This window comes from Pristiophorus japonicus, unplaced genomic scaffold, assembly GCF_044704955.1.
Source record: "Pristiophorus japonicus isolate sPriJap1 unplaced genomic scaffold, sPriJap1.hap1 HAP1_SCAFFOLD_442, whole genome shotgun sequence".
Classification (NCBI taxonomy): domain Eukaryota; kingdom Metazoa; phylum Chordata; class Chondrichthyes; family Pristiophoridae; genus Pristiophorus; species Pristiophorus japonicus.
In genome coordinates, this window is record NW_027254334.1 from 197303 (window position 1) to 212499 (window position 15197).

Below are 15197 nucleotides of genomic sequence, written 5' to 3' on the forward strand. Positions count from 1 at the left end.
AGAAATGATTAATCGGTGAGTTGTTGTGATCTGGAACACATGGCCTATAAGGTTGGTGGAAGCAGATACAAAAATAACTTTTAAAAGGAAATTAGGTAAATACTTGAAGAGGAATAATTTACAGGAGTATGGGGAAAGAGCAGGGGAGTGGCACTAATTGGACAGCTCTTTCAAAGAGCCGGCACAGGAATGACAATTCAAATGACTGGATCAACTGGGCTTGTATTCACTGGAGTTCAGAAGAATGAGAGGGGATCTCATAGAAACATTTAAAATTCTGACGGGTTTAGACAGGTTAGATGCAGGAAGAATGTTCCCAATGTTGGGGAAGTCCAGAACCAGGGGTCACAGTCTAAGGATAAGAGGTAAGCCATTTAGGACGGAGATGAGGAGAAACTTCTTCACCCAGAGAGTGGTGAACCTGTGGAATTCTCTACCACAGAAAGTTGTTGAGGCCAATTCACTAAATATATTCAAAAAGGAGTTAAATGTAGTCCTTACTACTAGGGGGATCAAGGGGTATGGCGAGAAAGCAGGAATGGGGTACTGAAGTTGCATGTTCAGCCATGAACTCATTGAATGGCGGTGCAGGCTCGAAGCGTCGAATGGCCTACTCCTGCACCTATTTTCTATGTTTCTATGTTTCTATATCTCCTTCTGTGCTGTGTCATTTTATGATTCTATAAAATCTGTTTTCCAGGTCAGTTTTGAAGTTTTTTCTATTGTCTGTTTATGGAAGAGGGAGGGTTACATGGTGAGTTTCGATACCTCTAGCCAGCACTAGATTGTCAAGCAGGGCAACAGTACAACAGTGGGGGTGATTGGAACCCTACCGATGCTACCAGCAGAGAAGGCTAAGGGGAGATTTTTACAGAGATGTTCAAAATTATCAGGAGTGTTGATAGATTAAATAAGGAGAAACTGACAGATTTAGGATAATGGGCAAAAGAACCAGAGAGGAGCTGAGGAGATTTTCTTTTATGCAGCGACTAGTTACGATCTGGAATGCACTGCCTGGAAGGCTGGCGGAAGCAGATTCAACTGTCCCCACCACAGATAGGGTGTCGTTCATGCGAAGGTGATTTACCCGCTTCTTGTGGTGGACGCTAAATCCATCTGAAACCCAGCTGGAAGGAGCGGCAAATTGGGGCTGCAGGTGAACATGGAGAAAGTTGGGATAAAAGTAGCCACACCATGGCCCCTGGTGACGGACAGCTCCAGCTACCGATTGCAACGTGTGGTTTAAAACATTATTTGTGGCGCTGATAGACTGGCTGAGCCCAGGGGGGAGGAGGCAAGCAGTTTGGATAACTTGAGGCCAATTACCTACTCCGCCGAGCTGCTCGTTAGGAATGTGGGTGTGGAGAGCTTCGTGCTGTCCCTCTCCCTCTCCTCTCATCGGACTCCCGAGTGCCTAAGCTTTTAACGAGGTAAGAATCAAGGATCCCTAATCTGTTTTAAAATTGGATCAGCGCAGTGACCTCTACAGGGGATCTGGGATCTGTGTGAGCAGGACAAGAGCGTGTTTCTTCAACCAATCAGATGGAAGAAGTGTTACTGAGGCACGCAGAGTCAAAACCAGGAAGTGTAAGTTAGAATATTTAATTAAATGTAAAAACATGCACAGAAAGCAAAATAAATAGAGGGAAGAAAGACATGATTACGAGAGAGTGATAAAAGAGACAGAACAAAAATTTTATTAAAAATGATTGTAATTTTTAATTATTCTAATTCCCCAACAATAATTAAAATCTAGTGGAAGAGACTCCACAGTTTACTCGTACAAGTGGTAAAAGAGTTTACTCGGTAGTAATTAACACTCACCACGCCGGTATAAATTCACATACACTTGAATGGACAAGCCTTAACTATTTCTGGTGTGTTCGGTAGGAATATAATTAGTAAGTACCGTGAATTCAAGCCCTTCATGTGGTTTAATGCCGAGTCTCTCGGCGAGACACCAGTGTAGCAAAGCTTGTGCAGGAGCAGGCCATCGTGGACTGCAACTTCCTGATTTCTATGTTTAACTGCACATGTGCAGATGCCGGAAGTTGCTTTCCGAATTGCTCCTTAATAATGGTAAATGCTAATAACCTCACTGTTATTCCAAATGCAAAGTCCCAGCCAATGTTCCCACAAAGAATACCTATTTCACAGCCCAATTAGTTTAGACTGGCAATGCCCAACTAGCAGTGCTCTTGCACAAACATTTCGATCATATCCTGATATTCTGCAATTAGTTCACACAAAGCAAAAGCTAAGTAAAGCTGCTTGGTACCTGCGCCTGTAGTCGAACAAGTTGTGTTTAGTTCAAACATCCATCTTGGGCAGGTATATACAACAGCATACTTGACCAGATCCCAAAATCTTAGCTGTTTAGATAGTTAATTCGTTTTTCCATATAATAAGGAGCATGAATTATAATAATCCTCCAAAATATGCACAGGGTAGTATCTATTTTCATTATGTTTCTTAGATTTATGCTTAAGCTAAAATCCCAATTACTTTGGATAAATAAAAAGATGACAAAAAGCGAAATTCTGATTAATGAGTATCATAACTAAAGTACAATTCTTTCTAAAGGCTCTGAAATGATGTTTAACTCAAATATTTAATTGTATCTTTTTCAGCATGGAAAACAAAACTTTTTGTCAAATCATGTTGATTTTAATGGCGGCAGTTTTGCTCGTGATATTCTTTGACAAGGAATTTCTTACATCATGGAATTTAATTCCCACCATGAAAAATAAGAATATCATTGCTAACCTGCACTTAAACATCACGCCCTGGGAAAAACTAACCTTTCTGTCTCCATATGGAGGAAGCTGGTAAGCCTTGTTGTATAATATGCAATTTATGAAATTAATTAACTTTAGAAATGTAATATATATTAATTTTGTCCTTGGAAGATCTAAGGAATTTTGTTTTGAGTCCACCTGTTGCAAGTTTTCTTTATTTAAAGCAGACAATTGTCAGCACTAAGGGGGTGAAACTCGGCTGTTTAATGCCTCCTATTAGCGCCTGCAAGGGGGGGAGGCAATGGTAACAGGACATTAAGGTGTTAACGATCAGGCGTGGCGAATTCAGTGACGTCTGCGATCTTCAGTGCCAGTAATGCTGGCACTAACACTTTCCACCGGGGCCTCTAGTGCCTTGCAGATCATGATGCCATGAATTGTGCAGCGTCCCATTACGGCCCCAGATGCAAAATTGCCTGCTGTATTGCCAGGCATCAACAATGGCAGGAAGAGGAGGTGGTGTCAACTCGGCTGGCCCCTTGGGGATCGGTAATTAAAGCAATTGGTTTTCAGGAAGGTGAAACTTGATTATTTGCACCAGTCTGGCGCTTGCTGAAAGTCTTTGCTGTTTCATTGCTGGAAGATGGCCAGGCCTTCCATTTGCTGAGAGTGTTTGGGGCTGTGATGGTTTTGCGCAGGTCACCTTGCAATGCAGAAATGCTGCGAAGTAGGTTGTGCTCCATCACTGGCCCTTCCCTTTAAGCAAGGGTAGCAGCCTCCGATATCGTTAGAAATGAACTCCACATTGTTCAGCGCTCTGCCGCGACCGCCCCATTCTCGGCCTTTAGACAACTAACAGAAGTGATTAGCGCTTGATCCACTTTCCTCTTGGAGTGCGAAAGCTGAATGTCCTGGCAGGAGTGAATCATTATCATCTAGTGCTACGTTTTCTAGTCTTCAAAAGTTATTCGGGCGCTACAGAAATTTTACCCCTAATCCTATTGCCGAACAGTGCTTTTAAAATTGATGGAGATGCACCCACTCTGCTGACCCACCCAGTGCCGATAAAAGATCAGCTCCTGGAGATCCCATGCACTTTGCCTGGGTATTACATGAATGAGCAGAGCATCCTGCAAGGCACCAGGGCTGATGGCAGTGCCCGCCTACTGGCAGCTAATCTATGGAGATGATTCAACTGTAGAGCAAAGCTGCTCTCAGTACGAGCCCTGCCTTACCCTGCCAATGCTGAGCCCTTCTCCGGGAGGACTGCATATCTGCTCCAAATGGACATCATGTCTGAACTGGTTCATGATGCCATAGGATAGAATGGCTACACCTGTCTTTGGAAAGCGATGTTGTGCAATACCATTAGTGAAAACGTTGAAGGTACGATGAGAAATAGCAAGGAAAGATGGTTCGGAAGAGGATTCTAAAGAGCAGGAACCTAATGGCTGAATGATTGACATCCAATGGTGAATGGACTGATCTAGGAGACAGCATCAATCAGCAGTCAAGACAAACAATTGATAAGCAGCAGTTGTAGAACAGGATTTAAAGCCTGAAGGATAAATGATGAATACTTTATGGAACATGAATGATCATTCACAAGATCATATAATGATTCTGAAGTCTATTTAATTGAGGCAACTAATCCCACTTGGATATGGCTAACAAGATAAACCCTCTTGTAGCAGCTAGCAATGCTTCAGCTGAAGGTAAACAGTAAAATCTTTCCTTTTGTAAGTGCTTTGCTAAGTAATTAGGTGTCTAAACCTGTGACTAAATACTCACACAATCCTACCCAAGAGCCGAGGGACAAAATGGAATAGTTGAGAAAGTTTCATCACTGTGAAGCAACCCAAACCTCTTAACTGTTCACTTGGGGTTCTCGACAATTATTATTGAATGGTTAAAACATTTCCAAACCGTGTTGGCAAGGGCAGTATCAATGGTTAAGTGGATCTGTATTATGAATGAATGCAGCGATATGTACATTGAATGTGATTATAATGAGCAGATATTTTATTTGTCACTTTGGTTAATGTCAACTTCAAATCCTCTACAGGTCGTATCTCAAAAATAATTGCAGCTGTAACATTGGGAGACCATGGCCTTTAGAAAAATCTTATGATCAGAAAGATATTTTATCAGTCAAAGAAAGGAGAAAACTGCAGTATGAACAATACAGAAAGAGGTATCTAATTTTGAAAATGCTGTTCTTTTGAGCAATTTTTAACACTAACAAAGCGCACAGTCAGTCTCCCAAAAGTTCAAATCTACCCAAAGTAATCCTAGATTAGGATGCAGATTAAAACTCCTTCTGTTCTTCCTCAACCCCAAACTTAGAAGGCCACAATTTCTTTACCAGTGGTTAATGCAAATATGACAACAGTCTTATGCTGTAAGCACATGCCCTGGATTGGCACTGCCCAAACTAATTTCACATTGGACCAATACAGACATAGGAGAATTTCAGTGTGAGTTGGATTTTAATCCAGGTTTCATTGGTCAGAAGCCAGAATATAACTCACAGCCCATTGAATCTTTGAGGGGTGACCTGATAGACGTCTCCCAAGATCTTCTTCTTTGATATGGTTGTAGCAAAGCAAATCAATTGTCAACATCTGTCAGATATTCAGGCCAAAGTGATCTGTGTAACAGTGTGAATATCTTGCAGGCTAACTGTCAATTTCCTGAGGGTAGTGCTCAGTGATGTGCTCCAGGGTCTGATTAGGAGCTCCACATTTGCATGAAGGGATGCTTTAATCTTCCATCTATGGAGAAGGTGGCAGCATCTAGCAATACCGGTTCTGAGGTGGTTGACGGTTGTCCAATGCTTGCACGGAAGGTTTGATCCTTCAGGTTGTACTGTGGGGTCCTCTATAAGGAATCCATTCCAAGCATTGCACCATTGGTGATCAAGGCTGAGGGAAGTGTTGTGTATCTGTAAAGCCACCAGGGAGCGCATCCCCTGAAGTCCCCAGGGATCCCAGCATCCCTTGGGAGCACAGTATATAAGCCGGCCCCTAAGACCTGTTCCTCACTCTGGAGTGTCTTAATAAAGACTGAGGTCACTGTTACTTTAACCTCCCTGTGTGCAGTCTCATCTGTGTTAGGAACACAATAACTGGCGATGAATATACGAATCCAATGCAAAGATGCAGCAAACTGTGGGCATCCTGGAGAAGTTCTCGGAGGGTGAGGACTGGGAAGCATAAGGCGAATGGCTAGACCAGTACTTTGTAGCCAACGAGCTGGACGGAGAAGGAAGCACTACAAAAAGGAGAGCGGTCCTCCTCACGGTCTGCGGGGCACCAACCTACAGCCTCATGAAGAATCTTCTGGCTTCAGTGAAACCTACAGATAAGTCTTATGAGGAGTTGTGTAGACTGGTTCGGGAACATCTGAACCCGAGGGAGAGCGTGCTGATGGCGAGGTTCGGTTCGACACATGCCAGCGATCTGAAGGTCAGGAAGTGGCGAGCTATGTCGCCGAGCTAAGGTGACTTGCAGGACAATATGAGTTTGATGGCTACCCGGAGCAAATGCTGAAAGACTTTTTTGTAATGGGCATTGACCACGAGACCATCCTACGAAAACTTTTGACTGTAGAGACACCGACCCTCAGTAAGGCCATTGTGATAGCACAGGCGTTTATGTCCACCAGTGATAACACCAAACAAATTTCTCAGCACACAAGTGCTAGCACTGTTCATAAATTAACTGGAACTGTGTTTGCGAGCAGAAATGTACAGGGCAGAAACCACGAGTCTGCAACTGCCAGCAGGCCTCAGGTGATCCTGATGACTCAGAGTCTGCAACAAAGGATGAATGCAAAGCAATTCACAGCTTGTTGTCTTTGTGGATGCTTCCATTCAGCCTATTCATGCCGCTTCAAAGGGTATGTTTGCAAGAGCTGTGGAACAATGGGGCACCTCCAACGAGGTTGCAGACGAGCTGCAAGCTCTGCTAACCACCATGTGGCAGAGGAAGATCGGTCCATGGTGGATCAAAGCAATTTTGAGCCTCAGAGAGAGGAGGCAGATACTGAAGTACACGGGGTGCACATATTTTCGACGAAATGCCCACCTATAATGTTAAATGTAAAATTGAATGGCTTACCCGTAGCCATGGAACTGGACACTGGCGTTAGCCAATCCATCATGAGTAAAAAGATGTTTGAGAAACTGTGGTGCAACAAGGCATTCAGTTCAGCCCTGAGCCCCATCCACACGAAACTGAGAATGTACACCAAAGAGCTTATCACTATCCTGGGCAGCACCATGGTCAAGGTCACCTACGAGGGCACGGTGCATGAACTGCCACTCTGGATTGTCCCAGGCGATGGCCCCACACTGCTTGGAAGGAGCTGGCTGGGAAAAATCCGCTGGAACTGGAATGACATCCGAGTGCTATCACATGTCGATGAGGCTTCATGTACCCAGGTTCTCAACAAATTTCCTTCCCTTTTTGAGCCAGGCATTGGAAACTTTTCCGGGGCGAAGGTGCGGATCCACTTGGTCCCAGAGGCACGACCCATTCGCCACAAGGCCCGATCGGTACTTCACATGATGAGGGAGAGAGTGGAAATCGAGCTGGACAGGCTGCAACTCGAGGGCATCATCTCCCCAGTGGAATTCAGTGAGTGGGCCAGCCCGATTGTTCCAGTAATCAAAAGTGATGGCACGGTCAGGATTTGCGGCGATTATAAAGTAACTATTAATCGTTTCTCACTACAGGACCAATACCCACTACCTGAGGCAGACGACCTATTTGCGATGCTGGCAGGAGGCAAGACGTTCACCAAGCTCGACCTGACTTTGGCCTATATGACGCAGGAACTGGAGGAGTCTTCGACGGGCCTCACCTGCATCAACACGCACAAGGGACTGTTCATCTACAACAGATGCCCGTCTGGAATTCGGTCGGCTGCAGCAATCTTCCAGAAAAACATGGAGAGCCTACTCAAGTTGGTACCACGCATGGTGCTTTTTCAGGACGACATATTGGTCACAGGTCGGGACACCGTCGAGCACCTACAAAACCTGTAGGAAGTCCTCCAGCGACTGGATCGCGTAGGGCTGTGGCTAAAGAGGTCGAAATGCGTCTTCTTGGCAACAGTAGCGGAGTTTTTGGAGAGAAAGATCGCGGCGGACGGCATTCAGCCCACAGATGCCAAGACAGAGGCAATCAGGAACGCCTACCCAGACCACAGAACGTCACGGAGCTGCGGTCGTTTCTGGAACTCCTCAACTATTTTGGTAACTTCCTACCGGGGTTAAGCACCCTCTTTGAGCACCTACATGTGTTATTGCGTAAAGGTGAGAACTGGGTATGGGGAAAAAAACCAAGTAAGTGCTTTTGAGAAAGCCAGAAATATCTTATGCTCCAACAAGCTGCTTGTATTGTATAACCCGTGTAAAAGACTCATGCTAGCATGTGATGCATCATCATAGTACGGAGTCGGGTGTGTATTACAACAAGCCGACGTTGCGGGGAAGTTGCAACCTGTTGCCTATGCCCCCAGGAGCTTGTCTAAGGCCAAGAGGGCCTACAGCTTGATTGAGAAAGAGGCATTAGCGTGTGTGTTCGGGGTAAAGAAAAGGTATCAGTACCTGTTTGGCCTCAAATTTGAGCTGGAAACCGATCTCAAGCCTCTCATATCCCTGTTCGCTGAAAACAAGGGGATAAATACTAATGCTTCAGCCCTCATACAAAGGTGGGCACTCGCGCTATCAGTGTATAACTATACCATCCGCCACAGACCAGGCACCGAGAACTGTGTGGATGCTCTCAGTTGGCTACCATTGCCCACCACAGGGGTGGAAATGGCACAGCCTGCAAACTTGTTGTTGATGGTGGCGCAGCTCGCAGACTTGTTGATGGTCATGGAAGCGTTTGAAAATGATAAATCACCTGTCATGGCCTGCCAGATTAGGACTTGGACCAGCCAAGATCCTCTGCTGTCCCTAGTAAAAAACAGTTTACTGCATGGGAGCTGGGCCAGCATCCCCGTTGAAATGCAAGAGCTAATTAAGCCGTTCCAGCGGCGAAAGGACGAGCTGTCCATTCAAGCAGACTGCCTGTTGTGGGGCAACCACGTAGTGCTACCCAAAAAGGGCAGGGAGACCTTCATCTCGGATCTCCACAGCACACACCCGGGTATAGTAATGATGAAAGTGACAGCCAGATCCCACGTGTGGTGGCCCGGTATAGACTCTGACTTAGAGTCCTGTGTACGGCAATGCAGCGTATGTGCTCAGTTGAGCAACGTGTCCAGAGAGGCACCACTAAGTTTGTGGTCCTGGCCCTCCAGACCTTGGTCGAGGATCCATCTCGACTATGTGGGCCCGTTTCTCGATAAAATGTTCCTGGTGGTGGTGGATGCTTTTTCAAAATGGATTGAATGTGAAATAATGTCGGGAAGCACTGCCACTGCCACCATTGAAAGCTTGAGGGCCATGTATGCCACCCACGGCCTGCCTGACCTACTGGTCAGTGACAACGGGTCATGTTTCACCAGTGCTGAATTTAAAGAATTCATGACCTGCAATGGGATCAAACATGTCACCTTGGCCCCATTTAAACCAGCCTCCAATGGGCAGGCAGAGTGGGCAGTACAAACAATCAAACAGAGCCTTAAACGAAGGCTCACTCCAGACCTGCCTGTCCCGAGTACTGCTTAGCTACCGCACAAGACCCCACTCGCTCACAGGGATGCCCCTAGCTGAGCTACTCATGAAAAGGACACTTAAAACCAGACTCTCGCTGGTTCACCCCAACCTGCATGATCAGGTAGAGAGCAGGCGGCAGCAACAAAATGTAAACGATGGTCGCGTCACTGTGCCATGGGAAATTGAGCTGAATGACCCTGTGTATGTGCTAAATTATAGATATGTTCCCAAGTGGATCGCAGGCACGGTGATAGCTAAAGAAGGGAGTTAGGATGTTTGTAGTCAAACTAGACAATAGACAAATTTGTAGAAAGCACCTGGACCAAACGAGGCTGCGGTTCACAGACTGCCCTGAACAACCCACAGCAGACACCACCTTTTTCGAGCCCACAACACACACCCAAAGGATCAACGACACCACCCCGGACCAGGAAATCGAACCCATCATGCACAACAGCCCAGCAAGGCCAGGCTTACCCAGCAGCCCTGCAGGGCCAGCGAGGGCACAGCCAACACACCAGAACAGACATTTGTACCGAGGCGGTCCACCAGGGAAAGAAAGGCTCCCGACCGCCTCACCTTGTAAATAGTTTTCATTTTGACTTTGTGCTTTGTGAGGGAGTGATGTTGTGTATCTGTAAAGCATGCACTCCAATGTTCCGCCACCAGGGAGCGCATCCCCTGAAGTCCCAAGGGATCCTAGCATCCTTTGGGAGCACTGTATATAAGCCGGCCCCTAAGGCCTGTTCCTCACTCTGGAGTGTCTTAATAAAGACTGAGGTCACTGTTACTTTAACCTCCCTGTGTGCAGTCTCATCTCTGTTAGGAACACAATAGGAAGATCGCTGAAGAGTTACAGCGATGGCCCAAAATGGCCTTCTAGATTTGAGATGGGCTGATGGTATTTTGTTCAAGTTAGCCTGGATCAGCATGTCTTTGCTGGTGTATCGGTTGTATTCTCTGGAGACTACATATTCATGGCGTTGGTGTGGTGGTGCAATGTTTGCAAGCACGGGCAACCAAGCTGTTGGTGTTGTACTGGTGGTAATTCACATAGAATTCACCTGGACATCAAAAATTTGACATGTGGACTTAATAGCCATGCTGGAGAGCAGTACTCCGCTGTTGAATACACCAGGGCGAGTGATGTTATATGGAGGGTTTGAGCATCTGATCTCCATGTGGATGCAATGAGTTTCTGCATCAAGTTGACCCTACTTTTTAATTTATTCCCAAGGTTCTGGAGATGTTGTCTATACAACAGGGTGTGATTCAGCGTGATCCCTAAGTAGGAGGGTTTTTTGGCATGGTTTTCCTCTGTGCCGCAAAAGGAGACTTTCAAAGCTTGGTTTGCTATATTTTTGTTGAAGTGGAATGTTGAGGTGACTGTGTTTTGTGGTTTGGCCGAAGTCGCCATCGGCAGAAGTAGGCCTCCATCCTCTGTAAATCATTGGTCAGGATCTACTCGGTGATGGACAGGTTCATGTTTTGCGTGGCCCAGGCAATGTCATCAGCGTATAGGAAAGTTATGAAAGGGTTCGATAGGATAGGTGTGGAGGCACTCTTTCCACTTGTGGGTGAGTCCAAACTAGATCAAATATAAGATAGTCACTAATGAATCCAGAAGGAGATTCAAGAGAAACTTCTTTACCCAAAGCTTGATAAGAATGTAGAGCACGCTACCACAAAGAGTAATTTAGGCGACGCGCATAGATACATTTAAGGGGAAACTAGATAAACACAATAGGGAGGAAGGAATAGAAGGATATGGTTGGATGAAGAGATGTGAGAGGAGGCACGTGTGGACCAATTCGGCTGAATGGCATCTCTCCGTGCTGTAAGCACTATGGGGTGGATTTTCGGGTCTTCTGTGCTCCATTTTTCACCCCGGCGTGGCAGAAATAGCGATGGTGATGTCTTCTAGGTGGACGGTCAGCCTCCAACACCCCGCAGGGATCCTTGGGTCCAATTTTGCGGCAGTGTGGAGCAGCACCGCCCGGAAGAGCTGCGCCAGGTGTGCAACACAACTGGTTGCAACACCGGCGTGAGTTTTTACCTCAGTCCGACCCGTACGCCCCTCAGCGCGCCCCACAGTGAACGCCTGGGAAATCAGGCGTCCAACGATGTCGACTGCAAAAAAGTAAGTATTGGATTTCTAAGGTAAGTGATTGTTTTTTCTTTTAATTTTTTTTGCTAGTTATGTTGTGGTGACATGGACAAAGTTTTGGGAATGTTTTTGTGTGTGGGGGTGGGTGGGGGTAGGTTTTTTTTCCCTTCCCAGGCGCCTCTCGGATAACTCCCAGCCCAGCTCTTTAGCGCAGGATTTTCCCATGCTCGCACCCAAGTGAGGTGCACAATGCCTCCCTTAGCACTATGCAATGTGACTCTGGGAGGAGATCGTCAGCAAAAAGAGAAGACAGTTGAGGAGAATTCTAGCAATGACTTTCCCAGTGGCCGATAACAAGGAGATTCCTCTGTAGTTGCCACAATCGGACTTGTCCCCTTTTTTAAAGATAGTCACAATTACGGCATCTCTGAGATCTCCTGGCATGCACTGCTCCTTCCAGCAGCTTCCTTAAAGCAGCCAACCCAATTCGGGAGCAGCATAGCAGCTCTACAGATGGCTGAAGGCCGAGGTCCAATAAAAAACCCGCGACCTAAACAATAGATGGTGGGTAGAGAAAGCCCAGGAGATCCAGTAGCTGGCCGACAGCCATGACATGCAAGGATTCTTCACCACAGTTATGTCCACCTACGGCCCAAAAACCCAAGGCCCTAACCAACTGCTGGCCAAGAATGGGGAGACAGTCATTAAGGATACCGAAGCAGTCAGGGCCTGCTGGAAGGAGCACTTCAAAGATCTCCTTAATCGAGACTCTGCCTTTGACATGAGTGTCCTCGCGTCCATCCCGCAGCATACTACCTGCCACCATCTCAGCACGAGGTAGAAAAGACTATCCGTCAGCCCAAGAACACAAGGCATTAGGAGCAGGTGGAATCCCCGCTGAGGCACTCAAGTATGGCGGAGAAGCACAATTGGCAAGAATGCATGACCTCATCTCTCTTTATCTCCAGAGCATAGTATCGAGGCAGCAGTAGGCACGGATGCCAGTGGTGCAGCAATTAAAATCAGGGATACACAGAAGGCCAGAATTGGAGGAGCGCACAGATCTTGGAAAATTGTAGGGTTGGAGGAGTTTACAGAAATAGTGATGGGTTAGGCCATGGAGGGATTTGAAAACAAGGATGAGAATGTTTAAATTGAGGAGTTACCGGACCGGGAGCCAATGTCGGTCAGCGAGCACAGCGGTAAATGGAATTTAGTGCAAGTCAGGATATGGGCAGCAGAGATTTGGATGAGCTCAAGTTTATGGAGGGTGAGAGGCCGGCCAGGAGATCATTGGAATATTCAAGTCTAGAAGTAACAAGGCAAGGATGAGGTGGAAGTAGGCCATCTTGGTGATCGAGTGGATATGTGGTCATAAGCTCATCTCAGGGGTCAAATAGGACACTAAGGTCACAAATGATCCGATTAAGCTTTAGTCACTGGCTAGGGAGAGGAACGGAGTTGGTGGCCAGGGAACGGAGTTTGTTTCAGGTTGATGAACAGACATTTGATTCAAGTTTATTGTAGTTGAAAACAAAAGTCGAGTGCATGTTCAAAGTTGTATTTTTATAATGACCCATTTCTAAAACAGGAATGAATCACCCTTGAAGAATATAATCATAGCCCAACCCAATTCTCCTCTAAGCTATCCTATCCAAGGAGTTGAAGTACTGCCTCTACAGTCGATCATCATCCCAGGTTAGATTATCAATTTAATTTTCAGCAAAGCAATGAACATTATTAATTTTTATTTTTCATTTCATATAAAACGCAATCTCTTCCTCCAGGTTTAGGTGTGCATGCATCAGAAAGACAGGACTATATGGTATGTAAGATCTTACATTTCTTCTTTTCCTCCAAGTTTTTCCTCTCCTGTGGGCGCTGACTCCTACCGCGCTACTGTTCCGCAGCTACTGGTAGCCCTCCTGCACCTTATTGAAGGTGCCATTCTGTACATGCGAGTCCAGATGATGATTGCCAGCAGGATATTGAGTGTCATCTTGGCTCTGTGGTTGCACTCTTACCTCGCCGTCAGGAGGTTGTGGGTTCCAGCCCCATTCCGGAATCTGAGTAGATAATCTAGGTTAATGCTTCAGTGCTGTGCTGATTGTCCGAGGCACTGCCTTTTGGATGAGATGAGATTTTATTCCTGTTAAGTTTAAGTCAACTTTGTACTAAAAAATTGAATTATGCAATCATTTGAATTAATCAGTTTTAGCAGTGTGGCAGAAACACAATCGGAAGGATTCAAACATGGAGTTGCGGGAAAGCTGGGTACGGACAGCACATTCAAGGTTTTGAAGAGGAAGGGAGGGTGGAGATAGGGTGGCAAGGGCTGTGCCCTCATGATGGCAAAGTTGAGCAGCATGAAGCAGACCAGCAAAAATCTTGACACCCACTCTGTCGAGTACTGCAGGGCTCCTCCAGAGCTGTCCATACAGCAGAAGAGTTGTTTCAGCGTGCCAATGGACTACTGTATCACATTTTGTGTAGTAGCATGGCTTTCATTGTATGCAAGCTGCACATGTGTGAGTGGTTTGCTCACTGGAGACATGAGCCATGTCGTCAGCGGACAGCCCTTGTCATCCAGTAGCCAACCTTTGGTATACCGTGGTGGTTCAAATGCAGCTGGCACGGCGGATTGCCGCAGAATGAAGGCATCCTGACTGCTGCCAGGATACCTGGCCTCGACCTGCATGAATTTCTGCCTATGGTCACACGTCCGCTGGGCATTGAGGAAGTTGAATCCATTTCGATTCCAGTACATGGCAGAGATGACATGCGGCGACCGCAAAGCAATGTGCATTCAGTCAATGCCGCCCTGCATCATGGGGAAAGTCTGCAAACCTCGTGAAGGCTTGAGCTCATTCCATCTGCTGGCGAGAGAGAATTAAATGTAGTTAGCTTTCTTGGAGTAGAAAGCCTCAGTGACCTCCCTTGTGTAACAGTGGTCAGTAAACTGCAAGTTATTGCAAATATCTCCAGCACCAGCCTGGAAGGAGCCAGACGCATATAAATCGGTGGAATTTGCTGCCTCGGAGAGCTGTGGAAGCTGGGACATTGAATAAATTTAAGACAGAATTAGACAGTTTCTTGAGCGATAAGGGGATAAGGGGTTATGGGGAGCGGGCAGGGAAGTGGAGCTAAGTCCATGATCAGATCAGCCATGATCTTATTGAATGGCGGAGCAGGCTCAAAGGGCCATATGGCCTACTCCTGTTCCCATTTCTTATGTTCTTATAAACATTCATCGCCACAATCACGTTCAAAGCCACTGGCAATGCAGTCCTTGCCCTGCTCTGAGGTTGCAGTTGTGGCTGCAACATTCCAAAGAGAAGGTCCTTAGCAAAGTGCAGGTGTCTCGCACATTGTTCCTCGCTGAGGCTCAGGTAGGAGAATTGTGTCCTGAACACCCTGGGTGGATATGGCCTCTGACGGAGAGCCCTTCCCCCTCTACTCCTCTTCCTCCTCCTCCCTCTTCCAGTCGCCTGTCCTGCTCTGTATGTCCTCTGTTCATTCTTCAAGTTGTGCTGTATTCCAAGGGGAATGCCTTCAAGTGCACCCATGTCTAACAGGAACTGGGGTTTGAGCAGAAGCCTTGAAGTCAGGAAAAGTCCGTCAGCACCTGTAACACCATACCCTGTAGACTTTAGCAACTTTAAACAACTTTAGAATGCAC

The 15197-nt window shown here is 46.4% G+C and overlaps 1 protein-coding gene across 1 annotated transcript in view; it reads left to right on the forward strand.

Moving 5' to 3' along the window:
* Nucleotides 1-2658: 2658 nt before the first annotated feature.
* The window catches only part of LOC139251758 (beta-1,4 N-acetylgalactosaminyltransferase 2-like), a 43262-nt gene continuing 30723 nt past the window's right edge, over nucleotides 2659-15197 (forward strand). Inside the window, exons 1-4 of the mRNA XM_070873297.1 lie at nucleotides 2659-2828; nucleotides 4804-4932; nucleotides 13110-13216; nucleotides 13306-13343. Coding sequence (XP_070729398.1) covers nucleotides 2659-2828; nucleotides 4804-4932; nucleotides 13110-13216; nucleotides 13306-13343 — 444 coding nt within the window. The remainder of the gene's footprint in view (nucleotides 2829-4803; nucleotides 4933-13109; nucleotides 13217-13305; nucleotides 13344-15197) is intronic.